The sequence below is a fragment of the Pezoporus flaviventris genome, unplaced genomic scaffold (genome assembly GCF_033815535.1).
Source record: "Pezoporus flaviventris isolate CSIRO_AGI_PZ_B2104156 unplaced genomic scaffold, CSIRO_AGI_Pfla_v1 ptg000006l, whole genome shotgun sequence".
Lineage (NCBI taxonomy): Eukaryota > Metazoa > Chordata > Aves > Psittaciformes > Psittacidae > Pezoporus > Pezoporus flaviventris.
The window spans coordinates 15,233,074-15,249,166 of record NW_026892554.1 but is presented as its reverse complement, the minus strand read 5'-3'; the positions used below and the strand labels follow the sequence as shown (position 1 = coordinate 15,249,166).

Below are 16,093 nucleotides of genomic sequence, written 5' to 3'. Positions count from 1 at the left end.
CACACCTAAACACAGCTAGCCAAGCAGTTTATTCAGCAAATAACCAGATTTCTAGCCAACTTGAGGAAAAGCAGTGAACAAAAAGGCTTCATTTACAAAGCAGTCTATTTCTCAATTTTCCCCATCTGTTCTCCTGCTTCTCTCTCATTACAAACACAGTAACCTCCCTTTGTTTGATGCACCCTCCACCACTCAGACCATAAACCCACTTACAGGCATTTCTGGTATCTGGTAGGGCTGAGCCTAGAAACCAGCGTAGACAAAACTGCTTCCCAACATGACAGCTCTCAAGACTACCAAGAGCTTCTGGAACGCGCTGTCATGATAACCTCAGAGAGAACACTGCAGTTCTGCTTACATAAGACAATAGACCACTTACATACCCAACCCAACTGCCCACATACAAAATGCTACCAGGCAAGAGAGTATTTAAGACTGTCTCAGAAAGGAAGCTTCTATCAGCTGCATCTGTACTTCCTTTATTCAGTCTTAAGTTTTACTTTGCATATGTTCACTGAACTCATGATTAACTTTTAAAATTAATTCCCTTCCCTAATATGTAGCCTTTCTCAGATTTTACTTCTAATGTTATTTTTACTCTAACAAGCTAATACTGGTACTGTTATCTTAATGAGAAAATCTCACTGTTGGGTTCTGCAGAGAAATTTTATGTTGTGTATCCTATTCCTACCACAGTACTTTTTTTTTTAAACTGGCAAACACAGCTATCAAGAGCTCAAAGAATGGACCAGTGAATGAAAGTACTGCATAAGCTGTATTTTGGAACAATCATTTCTTTACTCTCATTAAAAAGATGCATTTTTTTTTCTTTCAGCAAGGCTGTTTCATCAGGTAAATCAAGACACCAAGAAACAGGATAATGGAAAAAAGCTTATAATATTAGTACAAGACCTTCAGTAAAAGTGTGATAACCCAAGTACTACTACTTCCCTTTCTCAAGGGCAGAGTGCCAAACAAGACCGATTCATGCATAACCCTGATGCAATGGAGGTTGACAGAGGACTTAGAGCCATTTGAGAAGCGGCACCCTCAACACAATCCCATGAAGATCAAATTTCAGCCCTATCATGCCCTTTTTCCATTAAAAATAAAGAAGTGGCAGAACAGTTCACAAAAAGAAACCCCCTTGTTAGTCTAAATGGGCAGTCATGCCCTACTCATTTAATTTCTATCAAGCAGAGACAACCGGTACAATGCAGAGTAAGTAGCAAGTACCCAGATATCCAAATTCAGTTCCACTTACTGGCAAAACAAGTGCAGCCTTTGAAACCCTATTGCATTGTTCTTCATTTTTTGTTGTTCTTCATTTTTACCACATTATGAGACAAACAGTGCTTTTTTTTTAAAGCCTGTTTTAACTACTAAATTTTAGCATACTATATATGTGTCTTTTAATCTTCGCCAGAAAGTAAGCAGTTGATGGTTAAAGATCTATGATTTTTTAATAAAACAGCAACAATCAGAATGTAATCATAGAATCATAGAATAGTTAGGGTTGGAAAGGACCTTAAGATCATCTAGTTCCAACACCCCTGCCACAGGCAGGGACACCTTACGCTAAATCATATCACCCAAGGCCTTGTCCAACCTGGTCTTGAACACTGCCAGGGATGGAGCATTCACAACCTCCCTGGCCAACCTATTCCAGTGCCTCACCACCCTAACAGGAAAGAATTTTTTCCTTATATCCAACCTAAACTTCCCCTGTTTAAGTTTTAACCCATTACCCCTTGTCCTGTCACTACAGTCCCTAATGAAGAGTCCCTCCCCAGCACCCCTATAGGCCCCTTCAGATACTGGAAGGCTGCTATGAGGTCTCCAAAACTCTATTGTGTCTGCTTTGATATTATGTAGCATCAAACATGCCTTTACTCACAGAACAATGAGAAACACCATTGCAAACCACTCTGAATTTCCTGTTTGCTTTAATGCAGCTACAGTGATGACACACTCCAGATGTTTGAATGACAAAATTACCCAAGAATTCCAAGCAGAATACTTGTCTTTTGTCCTACAGAAAAGTACAGTATTTCAGAATAACATGCATAGTATTAGTTACTAACTGCATGATAATGTTCTGGAGACAGGTTTCTGCCTACGATCTCCCAAAGACACTCCTTGACATCAGCCCAGACAGAAAAGTTTGTGCTTCACAGAGGGGTGCTACCGTTACATCAGCCACAGCAATGCAAACAGCCTTACTCACTCCCTACAGCCAATTCTAGGAATCCTCACTGACTTGAAAAGTCTACTTTTAAGTGAAACACGATTATTTCAAGTTCAGCACTACTCTTACTAACCTTTGTAAAGGCATCTCAAAGATAACTCAGACCACAGTGACTATACTGGAAAGCATTGTAACAAATAGTATCCACCCTCTTGGACAAGCAAAGCCTCCTTAATTTTACCTCTGTAAAAAAAAAAAAAAAATTAAAAATAAAAAAAATCCCCAAGTCCCTCAAGATTTGTTTCCTCATGCATAAGTCAATTCAGACCAGTAAAATTACCTTGAAACAGAAATGCAAGGCCACCTACAGAACAGCTACAGAAGCCTCTGTAATGCCGTGCTACCTCATGTCAGAGATTTACCACTGCTCTGTTCTTACGGAGAGACTACAGAAAGTGCCAGCCTCTCACATCTTTTAACAGAATCCAGCACAGGACAGCTATAAACGGAAGAGCTCTTCCCTACGAGTGGATCTATGGCCTGGCTCCAGATGGAATAGACAGAATGCGCAGCTGGAAGCACCTCAGCTACATGAGTTGGCAGGCCAAGAGAACTCTGCACAGAGGCCTATGAGCAATTTAGTTCTCCCACAATACACTATGAATCAGCCCAAGACCATAAGGCACCCACAGAAATCCAAGCATCAATCATCAGTGAAGCATTAGCATGCACATACCCACCTGGGCAGGGAATCTGTTTGGCTTTGCACAATGGATGCAAGCAGGTGGATTTGACAAATGTGGTGCTCACAAGCACATTCTTCAGTCTAGACATTTCTTTGCTCTGACCTACAGTTAAACTCAGTTAACTACATTACCACTATGTAAATCATGATTTTAAGACATAAGCATTATGATTTGGCAATTAGGAATGTTTTGGCTTCAGTGAACTCCCAAGACAAACATAACTGCAATGAACTTGGGAATAAGGAGTTGTAGCTTCATGAAAAAAATTACAAAATACACTTCTTTTTTTATTGGTGCTTAAGATCTTAACTAGGAACTCTGCTTCCAGAGTCAGCTAAGGAAGTTCTGAGCTACACAGCCACCAAAAATAAGTTTAAAATTATTTCTTAGTCCCCCTGGCAGTTCTGACCTTTGAGGTACATTTAACTGTTCTTAATGCAGTGTCACTTTGCAAGCACTTCTAGATAAAGCAAAATAAGACAGGATCTTTGACACAACTGCTAACAAAAACCTTGCCAGCGAGAACTATGAAATTAACCATTAGGACAGTTTTATGCTGTTCTTCAGGAAGTAGGGGATTTTGCAGATACTAAACTGAGTAGATCTATCAGTTTAAGAGGGAAGGACAGTGAAGCAGGACTTCCTCACACTTCACTCAGTAGAGCCAAGCAGCAGTGGGTAAAAGCAAACATTTTACCTGACAGCAGCCAAGTATCAGGATGACATTTTATTGACAAAAAATATATCAAAGTCTCTTGCTAATAAAGTTGTGAGCCAACCTTCACCTGGTAAGGAAGTTTAATAAGGAAGACATCATTTTAATTCACACGTAGTTACTTGTCCAAATAGTATAAACTATATAAAACATATAAAAAAGCAAAATAATCTTATAAGCAAAATTTCTGGGTTAGTGAAAGAAACGTTTTCCTTTCTTTCTTCCTTATCTGTTCCATTAGGGGTCTCTGTGAGGCCTGACATCAGCCAACAAAAAAGAACACTAATCTAAACTTAAGCCTGCAGGAAGTTCACTCCTGTAACCCTTTGGCTGCAGATACATTTTGTGTTTAAGAGCACTGTAGAATTTGGAAGCAACTGATCACTGTCATTTACAATGACAAACCTTAAGGGACTATGACTGGGAATAAGCATCCTATTCCTATGCTGTAATTGCGTCGTATACGACATTACTCAATATGCACACTTCTAAATCTCAACCTCACTGAGATGCAAACAGCTAAAGCGCTACGGATCTGGTGATAAAGCTGACTTAAAGGAGGTTGCACATGGTTAAACCTGTTTGGAAATCTTTATACAACATCTGCTTATGGTAAATTCATCTCTGTACTACCTCCACTGTTTACATGTGAACTAAACCCATTCCTCATCCCGTCCCCCAGAGCCATATTTTCTCCATTTATTAAGCTGCGTGACATCTAAGCCTCCATAGCTCATCAGCTAGGGAGGGGGGCACTATTACCTGTATCTTTTCAAAAGACTATCCTCACCATTAGAGGAAATATAAACAACTGAAATGAAAGATTCTTCATTCGGGGGTGGGGGGAAAGGCAGTAACTGCTGTCAGCTAGATGTAACATTAACTGTACAATTAGCTGTCAGCTAATTGTAACATGGCCACCTGCACTGAAAGACAAGAGTGTTACAACTGATCTGGTTACATAGGCTTACAAAGTCATTAATTTAAAGATAAAACACAAGTCACAGATATGTTAAGATACACTCTTAGTACACTTTAATAAAAGCCACTGCTTCATAAAGGACACATTTCTGAAAGGTCAGAATGTTCCCATCCACATTGTGAAAAGACATGTGAAATATGCATGAATACTAAGAGCTGTTGTTCACCCCCAAGCTCCCAATACTAGATGTAACCACAGCTGTAGCTGCCAAGGCTTCAATCGTCAAAACAAACAGACTTTTAAACACACAAGACTTCAAGAGTGTTAAAACAGGAAGTTTGGTGCCTTACACACTTTCATTTGACTAGAGTCAGATGCTAAATACGTGCATAGCCTTTTCTGTCTTATGAATTCAACAGGCCTTTTTATACTGTGGATGAGAGCACGAGACAGGTGACCAGAAGTCCATCCAGTGAACCAAGATCCTATCTTTCCCTATCAAGGCTTGCACATCAGCAAGAATACAAATTTGAATTTGTGATAATCTTGGCTAACAGTTTTTTGTTTGGGTTTTTCACCTTAGGTAGTCCCTCTAGCCAACAAAAAGACAACTAAAAGCTTTTAAATTGGTGAACTGCTTTGACAGAAACACTACAGGTATCTGAAATACAGAAAGCTTCCATTTTTAAGAGTGACAAAATATTCCAGTTCTTTAAATACTGGTTTTCCTCAAAAATGTTTGACTAAATACCTAGAATTAATTTATCTTCGGAGTTTTCTACTGGTTACAAAAAAGCCAATGTAAGGCCTTCATTTCACCACCTGAAAACCTCATTTTCCTCTATTAGTTTACAATACAGATATTCCACCATAATAAATGCTACCTAGGTCTCTATGCCGAGCAGTCAGTTCTTCTATTAATTTTGTCAGATATTTGTTTCTGAATTAACTGCATTAAAATCAAGTAAAGTCAAGCTGCTCCAGCACAACCTTACCTCCTGGGTTATATTTTCTTGAGGAGAATTACTCGAGTACCAGGAATTAAGGGTATCATTTAATCAGCTAATGCAATCAGGCCTTCTGATTCCGCAAAACCACTTCAAGCCATAGAAGAGCTTACTCAACACAAAAATTCCACAAATGTGTGCTCAGCTCTAATCACCAAAACACAGACACTTAAAGAAGTACACGGACCCTTAACACCTGCCCACTGCAGTGAGTTACAAACCCGGGTCCCCCCCCGAGGATCCTGGCCTACATTTCTGAATGAACGCCGCTTCCTTGTTTATGAGGCAAAGAAACCCGACAATGATTTTATTTTTTTCAATATGGGGGAAGAAACAGGATCCCAACTTCGCAAGCACCACAAATGACGTTCTAAAATCCACTATTACGCACACGATTAAAACTCATTTCCGTAAAGGAGAATTTGTGACCAATTCTCAAGGAGTCAGCCAGCCCCCGAGGAGTGCTGCGCTTCCCGCAGCGAGGACGCTGCTTTGTGCGCCAGCGAGGCACTCAAACACACAGAAACACCCCCCGCGAAGCGCCCCTCGCCGAGCTGCCCCGCGCCCCTCCGGCCGGCTCCGCGGGAGGGCAGGGGGCCCAACGCCCGCTGCCGGCCAGCCCAACCGACACGAGATAACGCCCCGCAGGACGCGGGCAGCACCGCGGCCCCGCCGCCCGCTGTACCTGAGACGATAAGGCCGAGGGGGAAACGGCGGGTACCGCCGGCGCCCTGCTCAGGGCCGGAGTGTGGGAAGCGGCCCGGCGGTCAGTCACAGGAACCAACAACGCCGGCTCAGGCCGCTGGCTCCGCTCGGCCGGTCCGCAGCCGCCGGGCCCGTTGACACGCCGCGCGGCGGGCGGCGTTTTGTTGTTGCGCAGCCCCCGCGACTACCGCCGCTCCCTCTCCAGCGCAGCGCGACGCTCGGCGCTGCTTTACAGCAGTCCGCAAAGCGCAGCCGCGCCGGCTCACGCCCCTCCTTCCGATAGGCGCCGCTCCCGGAGCGGCGCTCCCTGCCGGGCAGCAGGGATACTACAGCGCGAGCCCCAGGTGCCCGGTACGGAACCGGCGTCCGCAGCGCGGCCCGGCCGCGGGTCACAGTGGCTGCTGTTGCCACGCCTCGCCTTTAGATCCCGTACGAAAGCAGCAGCCTCTACCCAGAGGTGTCTCTTCCCCTCGCCCCGCGGTGCCTGACGCTGCTGGGCTATACCCACTATGCCGCCCCGCGGCACTGCCTCGCTGTGTCACATCACTGCGCGTCCTTGGCCACCGCCAAGTCTGGCTCCAGGGACTGCAGTCCTGCTGCACCGTACTGCCTTCCCCGGAGCCAACAACAGGAACAGCGGCTAGGAAGCGCAAGACAACCCGCATTTACTGTCTTTAGAAACAGAGACTAATTTGCATTTACTGCAGTAATGCACTTTCTGATTTAGGAACAGGTGAGCCTGCCTACCCTGCCACACTACCAATGTCAGTAGATCTTGTACGGAACTTCTCCAGCGCATAGATGTGCCTTCTGCACATCAACCAAGTCCCACACCTCCCTAACAGCACAGTAAGCATCACAGCTTTGTGGAGTCTCTCCGTGTTTATTAACTTTGTAACTGCTCAAGTCTGCCAAAGGCCATGCTATCTTTGTGCTAGAGAAGACTGTCCATCAATGTTAGTGTACACATTCGGAATAGTACCAGCTTAAAACACCGCATAGAAGAGCGTTGTATACTCTCAGTGACAAAGATACATAAACCCAAGATTTCGGAACAGAAAGTGCAGTCTGATCTTCCAGTAAATATCTTGCTCAGGCTGCACTGCCACCACAGTCAGCAGTACACAAGCGTTCTTGTTTTGGAGGAGCCAACCAACCTTCATGCATCATTATGAAAGAAGCGTTCATTGGGGAAAAAAATGCACTTTGAGACTATTAATTGAATAAGTTTCCGAATGGAATTTCCTTAAAGCAAAAGTGGATGAAATAACAGAAATTATTTCTCAAACAAGGTAAAAAAAGGCTTTAAGGAAAGACTGTTTCAACAAATGCCTACTTCAAATAGAAATACCTTCAAAAGGACATACTTCTAAGGGCAGGAAAAAAAGATTGCTAAGCAAAGGAATAGCTGAATGTCAAAGCAGAAACAAAGTGCAAAATATGCTAGACCACATAAATTATACAAAAATAAACAAGTTTTTCGGCTTTATGTATAATGTGAGAGCACAAGAAAAAGTGAGACCCACATACAGCGAAGGCAAAAAAAGATCACAGGTGATTTCCTGTGGTTCCAGAACCAAAATAATAATACATTTCAGTTCTCAATAAAGGAAAAAATAGAGGTCATCCATCATTAACTTGTTACCTTTTCTACATAGGGGTTTTTTTTGTTTGTTTTTGGTTGTTTATTTGTAGAATCAAGGAAATACAGTACCCCACATCCAGCCAATGACATTGGCCCACACACGAAAAACACTGAAAGGGAAGAATAGGGATCAGTATAATGCTCAAAAGGACATGGCAACAGTTGGAAGAAGGTCCTATCATCTTCAACAGAGGTCACTAATGGCTTGAGTGTGTAAGGAATTTTAGTATTTTTTGTTAATGACTGGAACCAAAGTTGGAATAATAAAAATCTGCTGGGGGGGGAAATAAGCCAATACATAGGAAGAACTGAATGACCCTGAAGACCAGACTAACTGGAGCAAGGTTAAAAAAAGTAGAGTGAAATGTAAAGAATGTGCACGTAAACACTGATTAAAAGTTTTGGGATATATTGGGTATTTGTCAGGTAGAAGGCAGCTGAGAACTTCTGCTGAGATGAGAACTTCAGCTGAGAACTTCAATAAATTCTGTAGTTAAGAAAATGACCAACAGCCAACACCATGATGTAGACATTAATAAGCAAACATGTCTGTACAGTATTTTAGTCTAAATATATTTTGGGGGAGAGGTTTCAATGCTATTTTAATATAATTTGTTAAATTAAAATAAATAAACATTCTAAATATTAAAAATGTATGTAATAGAAAACATTTATATATAATATATAAAATAATGTAATATGAAAATAATAAAAATTCAACAAAATAGAAAATATAAATAAAATATAAAATAATTTCTGATGTGGTCTTACAACTGCTTTATCCAGCTTTTTTCATATGTATCCGGGAAGATGAACTTTAATCTTAACAGGACACTCAAGGGCACATAGCATATGTGCAAGGAAGCTAATGAAATCTGGCTGGATTACCTTAAGAAATGAGACAGGAACATTTTCTGTAAACTGATCAGAGGCTAATACTAATTAAAAAAAAACCACATACGAACTAGTTATGTATTTACCAACTCTCTTAATAATCATTCTGAGTGCCAAAGATGACAGAAAGGTCATTCTTGGCAGAGAAAATATAGTCACTCTATGCTCACCTATTAAAAGACATACAGAGACCATCTCAAAAACAAAACACAAGGGGCTAAAGAGTGGCTAGAAATTTCAGTTCACAAATAAAAAGCAATGCAGGGTAAGTATAAATACTTAATTTTCTCATAGTGCCAGAGTGGCCACATAATCTGCAAATGCTTTAACTGTGTATCATATGATAGACCTTTCCTCCTTGGGTAAATTAAATTAAACTAAAAGCAGAATTCCTAGGATCTTTATTAGCTATGATTCCCTAAAGCCACTATGGGCTACCAGCCGACAGTAATCTAGTACGCTGTGGGCCAGCTCACCCTTTAATTAACACTTGATAGAAATTAGTTTGTCAATTATTGACTGGTTATTAACATAATTTTTAAAGAAAATTGATGGAGAAATGAACTTCAAAGCCCAGAATTATTCACAATTACTTTGAAATAGTTTATTTAAATGTTTAACTTTTATCTATGTCCTTTGATACAGCTATTAAAGTTACTGCTGCCATTACTTTAGGATCTCACAGAGACAGACAGTTGTCTTGAAAGTATTTTATGGACTCCTTCGACAAAACCAATTCTCCTTTTCACACTTCTTAGCTACAGAAGACCAAAAGGTTAACTTCATTCATTCAGATCACTAATGCAAATTTCAGAATAGCTGTCAGGTTATGGTGTCATCAATTCATACTGAACTCTTCAACTTCTAACTAGAGCAAACCAAAACCACTTTTACACACACCCCAGGGCCTGGCAGAACTAAAGACAGAGAACAAGCTATCTTATCTAAGATAAGCTTTGATCTTATCTCAGATCAAAATATGCCAGCCACCAGGAGGCTGCACTTTACATTTTTGGCAAAAAGACAAAACAAAGCAAACCCCTATCTGAGGTACCTTCAGCAGCTTGGCTTCATAATTGGACACAGTTCTATGCAGAACTGCTGTATCAGTCTGCTTGCTCACAAATGAAAGTGAGGGACAGCTTTTTCCAGATGCACACACCAGCTTCTGGAACGCAGTCCCACTGGGCACACGGCCAAGATGAAAGCTGCACACTTTCATAAAGACGTGTCTTTGATCAGAGCTCTTTTAACTCCAAGCCTGGTAGTGTCCAGGACAGTAGGAACAGTATACACTGACAAATCTGCCTATACACAGGACTATCTATCTCCTGTCACAAATACTGCTTCTGGAGTAGCTCAAAATCACTTGCAGCCAGAATATTAGTCCAAGTGAAACAGCTCATCCTTGACATTTACCTGATCTGTAGTTGTGTAGATTTAAAATAGACCATACTTAAGCATTTATCTAAATGTAAGTGTTAAGTCAATTTACAGTTACTAATACTAATCAACTGTAAAGTCTGTCATGGTAGTATGTTGTGAGAATAACACAAACATATCACAAAAATAATCTGATGACACAAATTGCCACAGCTCCAATCAATCCAGACGATTGACTAGAGAAACAGGGAAGAGATTAAAAATGTTGCATGATTTGTGTAACAAAAAATTGCTAGTAGGAAACAAGAAACGACTAATGCATTTGCAGCATCAAACATAAAACTTGACAGCTGTCTGTGCTATATGTTTTATGGCGGTAAACACAGCAAATTTTCTAATGCGATTGACCTAAGAGCTTTCAAAAGCTCTGGAAAATAACACGCACCCCTCAGGTAACTGTGTATTTTAAAGATACATGGAAGAACAAAATACACTACATTACAGCAAAACGTAGATACAGAAATGACCCACTAGTCACTAGTCATTTAATTTCTTATGGTAAAGCCTCATAGAGATGTGAAAGGTTCGAAACAGCATTTTCGCAACACGGTACTTTCAGAAATTATGCAGATCCCTGCTAAGGTCTAAGCAGTTAGATATTCCAAGTGAGATATTTCAAGTATTTAAACTGTCATGTAATTATAAAGATGTGATATACGTAATTGCTTAGAAATAACAAGTTTGTTGACAATATTTTTAATGGGTCTTTTTCTTATCAAAAAACAAGTATGCCATCAATCTGTTAATAGAAAGATCACATGAGAAATTCCTTTATATTCTTTCAGTGCTTGTACAATAATGAGGCCAAAGATATTTCTGCATTTAAACAATGAATCATTAGCTAATTTTAGGGCAATTACATTTAAAACAAACAAAAACATCCTGCATTTAATGATCTGATATTACACCAAGAAATTCAATAGCCAATTCCTATCATGTACATGTATTTTCAGTACTAAAAAAAAGAAAAATATTCATGTTTGATTTACAAGTAGATCCATGTTCTTCTGCTTGCTGTTCTGTAGAAGAATTACAAGAAGAGCTACTTAGAGATCAGAAACTCACTTCTGTAACCTTCTCTCTTCTTCTGACTGATCATCATACAGTGTATCAATAATACATCAAAAAAGAAAACTACATATTTGGAGTGCAAAAGGCTGCTTTTTTTATAGAAGTAATGCAAATGAAATTATCAGTGATTTTTAATCTTAAAATTTATCTATTGTCTGTCAGGTATAGAAAAATGTCTCAAATTACTCATTTTTGCTTTGTCTTCAAAGCAGAGAAACAGTGCAGCACGCATAACAGCTAATAATTTTTACACATAAGCTTGATGAGAGGTTTGAATACAGTCAGATTGATACCAGGAATTACTAAAACCAAAGTTTGGAATTGTAGTAACCAGACAAGGTAACGTGAGAACTGGGACAAAACTTGGTGCCTTTAAAGGTAAAAAGGACTCTTCCTGTTGTTTTCAGTTAACCTAGCATCAACCCAATGTCACACTCTTTTTAAAGAAGGGTTTGGTTAGATCCCAAAAGGAATTGAGTCATTGCATCATTTATTGCTGTAATAACTAGCTTTGATGTAGTCATCACCCAAAGTAGAATCCAAAATACTGTACTTGAAACTTGGATTTCTGAAGCCAACAAACAAAAGCCTAAAGTTGAAAGGAAAGCACACATTGAAAACGTGAGTTTTTAAACCACCAGTATGTTAAACAGAGAACAGAATACAGCTTCACTGATAAAAAGATACGTCTCAGATGAGACAGGATCCTGTTTAACTGTAGGTACTTTATTTGGAGATGATCTCCCAGCACCCTCAAGCCCTCCCCTTTCCTTAAGCCAACATCTCTCATAAGGGATATGGACAAACGCGTGGCTGTGCAAAAGAAGAGAAAACTGAGACAGGATGTTCAGTGCTAGCTGAAGGCTCCAGCCAGGAGGCTTCCTCACAAGAAAAAAGGCAAGAACTACTTCCCTATGTTTTAAAAACATTGACTGTCACTGCACTTTTACAGATCCCAACCATGTTAAAACTGCACAGAGTATACCAACTGCATTATGCCATAAAAGAAGATGAAACAGCTAGTGTTTGGTCCTTCATTGCATTTTACTGTGAGGCTGACAATAGGCTGGTCAGCACCGTTGAAACCAGGATAATTTTCTATGCAGAGAAAAACAAGATGACAGAGCCTCAAATTAGATTCAAAATCTAAGGACATTCATGACTTGCAAGAGTCTCAACACATAAGGGACAAAAAAGAATTTACACAAGCACAACTGTGGACTCCTTCTTTGTTGTCATTTAAATATAAATATCTGGGCCAAACATTTTTCCTCTTCAGAAGTCTATTACCATTTCCTAATCAAACTTTACCACAAATTCCAGAAACTAATGGTATAAAACAAGCTTTTCGAAACAACTACAACTTTTTCAACAAGAGACAACAAAATGACAAAGACAGTATTTTTCTTAAGAAAAACCTGAAAACGCAACCATAAAATCAAACAGAAACTAACAAACTTGAGTGAAATTCCTGAACAAATTCGAAGTATTTGTACATACCTGGAAAATAAAAAAGTGACAAACAACTAGCATCATTTGTTCCTGACAATCTATCAAAACAACCTAATTCCCATTTATGGTTCTACAGACACGAATAAACTGAAAATCTTCACTTCATGAGGATATGCTTATAAACCCACAGCTGACCAGGCTGAGAGGTACTATAATATGCAGAACTCAAGAGTCTGAAATCACTGCAGAGGGTGAGGTGGGAGGAGAAAATTCTATAAATGCTAGTTCAGAGTTCTGCACTTAGCAAGAAATAAGCAATTGCCCAGAAAAGAGATACTGTAATAAACTTGCTGGAAAGAAACCAATAGGTAGAGCAGATCACAAGCAGAATACATCAACAAGTTTGTAAGGTTGAAAAAGGCATACATCCTACTGAGATACATAATCAGAAATGTGGTAACCAAGATAACTTTGAGAAGCTGTGGAAAGACTGGACAGGAGCTAGAGGGGTGCAAGAACAAAAGGTCATCTTGTTTCAGAATCCTGATATAAAATAGGAAATAATCCATGCTTTTAATAAAAATAAAATAGACTGAGCAAAAATATAGTAATAACCTTAGTTTATGCAAAAGGACGCTGCAAAAATAAAGGGAACACTGTCATAGAATAGAATCATAGAATAGTTAGGGTTGGAAAGGACCCTAAGATCATCTAGTTCCAACCCCCCTGCAATGGGCAGGGACACCTCAAGCTAAACCATGCCACCCAAGGCTTCATCTAACCTGGCCCTGAACACCGCCAGGGATGGAGCATTCACAATGCCCATGGGTAACCCATTCCAGTACATCACCACCCTCACAGTAAAAAATTTCTTCCTTATATCCAATCTAAATTTCCCATGTTTAAATTTAAACCCATTACCCCTTGTCCTGTCACTACAGTCCTAGATGAAGAGTCCCTCTCCAGCCTCCTTGTAGGCCCCCTTCAGATACTGGAAGGCTGCTATGAGGTCTCCATGCAGCTTCTCTTTTCCAGGCTGAACAGCCTCAACTTTCTCAGTCTGTCTTCATATTCACTTTGAACAAGTAGGTTAAACTGCAGCAAAAGGGATTTAACCTAAACATTCAAAAAAGGATAGTTAAGGACTAGACTAAGCTGCCTGAGAAATTAGTGAATCTGTGTTTAAGACTTTAGGATCACTTTAGGTTAAGTATCAGTCAAGGTTGTTTTAATAATCCTGCCTTGAGGCAAGAGGATGACCAAGAACACATTTTAAGGTCACTTTTGGCTCTGTGCCTGTTTTCTTATTTGGGAGGTGGGTTAGGTGTACAGCTGTAACATCTGCATTACATCACCCAGCTAGCAGTAAGGTTCAGGTAAGTCAAGCAAACCCCATAAAACAGTGCAAGCGCTGTTTGTTAACCCTCTAATCTTCTTTCCAGAAAGTGGACACATTAAACTTTTCCTCACCAATACTAGAGCCTAACCCGCTGGTTTTGTGTGTATTTGTCCAACAGTTTACCACAGTAACACTGACTGTCCTGATTGTGACTGCGGCACTGATGAATTCAATATAATATGTAAATGAAACACACTTAAGACTTTTTCATGCATTGTTCAAATGTTATACAATCACAAAACCCTTTTTCTATGGTCTAAATTTAAGCTACAGAGCTGATTTACTCACCTCAAAAGTGAAATCTAATGTATATGATGTTAATACAAATGTTACTGCAGCAGACAGCATATAATTTATTTACAACTGTTCTTTTTATAAAATCTTGGTACCAAGTGCAACAGCAGCATTATGTATTTAAAACATAGATGCAGTTATCAGTCCAAGCTGTGTTTTCTCTTATACTTTTGTGTGTTCTTAACTTTTAAGTACGTGAATATTAGTCTTTGTTAACTGATAACTAGCTAAGCAAAGTATTATTTAAATACTTCAAATGCATTTTGAAAAGAAAGAAAAGGGTAGTGTTAGAAATCTTTTAGGATTCAGGACTTTATTTGCACAAAAGATTGTTTAACCAAACTTTATTAAGTAAAATAACCCTTTATTTGCCCATTTTTATCAATATGTAATTTCTGAATGGATAGGCAAAGCAAGGACTGTTCCAACTTATACCGATTTAGACATACTTAAATTCACAGTTTTGTCTCATTTCTAGATTTAATAGCAGCTGTAACATCTAATATTGACAAAATAACTTCAAACGCTCCCTACAGAAAGTGAATTAAAGTTTCATTACCTATTCCAAATGCAGCATAATAAATCATAACAAAAAATACTTTATTTGTTAACAACTTAAAACATTAGTATTGTACTGCTATAATACTTCCAATAAAAAACTGTTATGCCAATAGATTTACTTCTCCCTAGGTTGTTCGTCCTCTGATCTTCAAAAACCACTAGTGCTACTGATTAAAGAAACTATTTCACCTGAGTAAAAGAGAGAAACCCAGCATCAATTATTTAAGCATATTTACTAAACCCTGCTAAGTCAGTGGCCAGAGCAAGCAAGAAGGTACAACCCAACTTGTTAATGGAAACGCAGAAACACCTGTACGCATTTTGCGGTTATATCAAAGAATTAACCTGACACGAGCTCAATGAACGCTTCGCTCCAAGAGCCTGCAAACCTTTCACATCCCACGGCAAAGAGGAACCCGGCAGCAGGTTCCCTCTCCAGGAGCCCCCGCACCGGTACCCCGAGCTCCACAGAGCAGCCTCACGGTGTTCGCACTTAAGTCTAACTCAGACGCACACGCAATCACCGCACGCTGATTATCTGGTAGTTTTTACTGAACAACCCCGCAGCTGCATGAAGTCTTCGACCAGAAGCTCTCAGGAGAAACCAACGAACCGCAAGCCCAAAACACTCGCGGTTAGAGCGGTGCTTCTAGGGGCCGGTCCCAGCCCAGGAGCCGGCGGCACCTCCCCACCTTAGCGCAGGCCCGCAGCCCAGCGCCTCCCGCCAGCCGCATCCCGCACCGCCCCGGGGCACCTCATGGCTCTCGGCGCCGCTCCCTGTAGAACCAAGAGCCCAGCCCCTCGCGGCACCAGGCGTGCACAGCCCGTCCTTCCTGGGCGGGCTCCGCGGGCCTCAACACAGCCCGGCACCCCCCGCCCAGCCCGCCCGCCGCCGCCAACCTCTCGCGGGGAGGTCTCGGCTTCAGGTGAGCAGCAGCGCGCCTGCGCTGCGCCTCCAGGTCGGCCGCGGCCTCCATCCGGGTACTCTTCGGCCCGGCCGGGCGGGGGGGAGTTTCATTGTGCGTGCAGCTGCCGCGCTCAGTCGCTCTAA

General features: G+C 40.7%; 1 protein-coding gene across 5 annotated transcripts in view; it reads right to left on the bottom strand.

The window, feature by feature from the left end:
- The window catches only part of RNF111 (ring finger protein 111), a 53,353-nt gene extending 37,303 nt beyond the window's left edge, over nucleotides 1-16,050 (bottom strand). For 3 of the 5 annotated variants that reach the window (XR_009742234.1, XM_061447094.1, XM_061447097.1), the window contains exon 1: nucleotides 15,943-16,050. Coding sequence is in view for 2 of the 5 variants with exons in the window: in XM_061447094.1 (XP_061303078.1) it covers nucleotides 15,943-16,019 (77 nt within the window). In the remaining 3 variants the exon portion in view is untranslated. Of the gene's footprint in view, nucleotides 1-5,969; nucleotides 6,180-6,263; nucleotides 6,547-15,942 lie in introns of those variants that run through there. The other 2 variants (XM_061447095.1, XM_061447096.1) reach the window with 2 other exon arrangements.
- Between the last annotated feature and the right edge of the window lie 43 nt (nucleotides 16,051-16,093).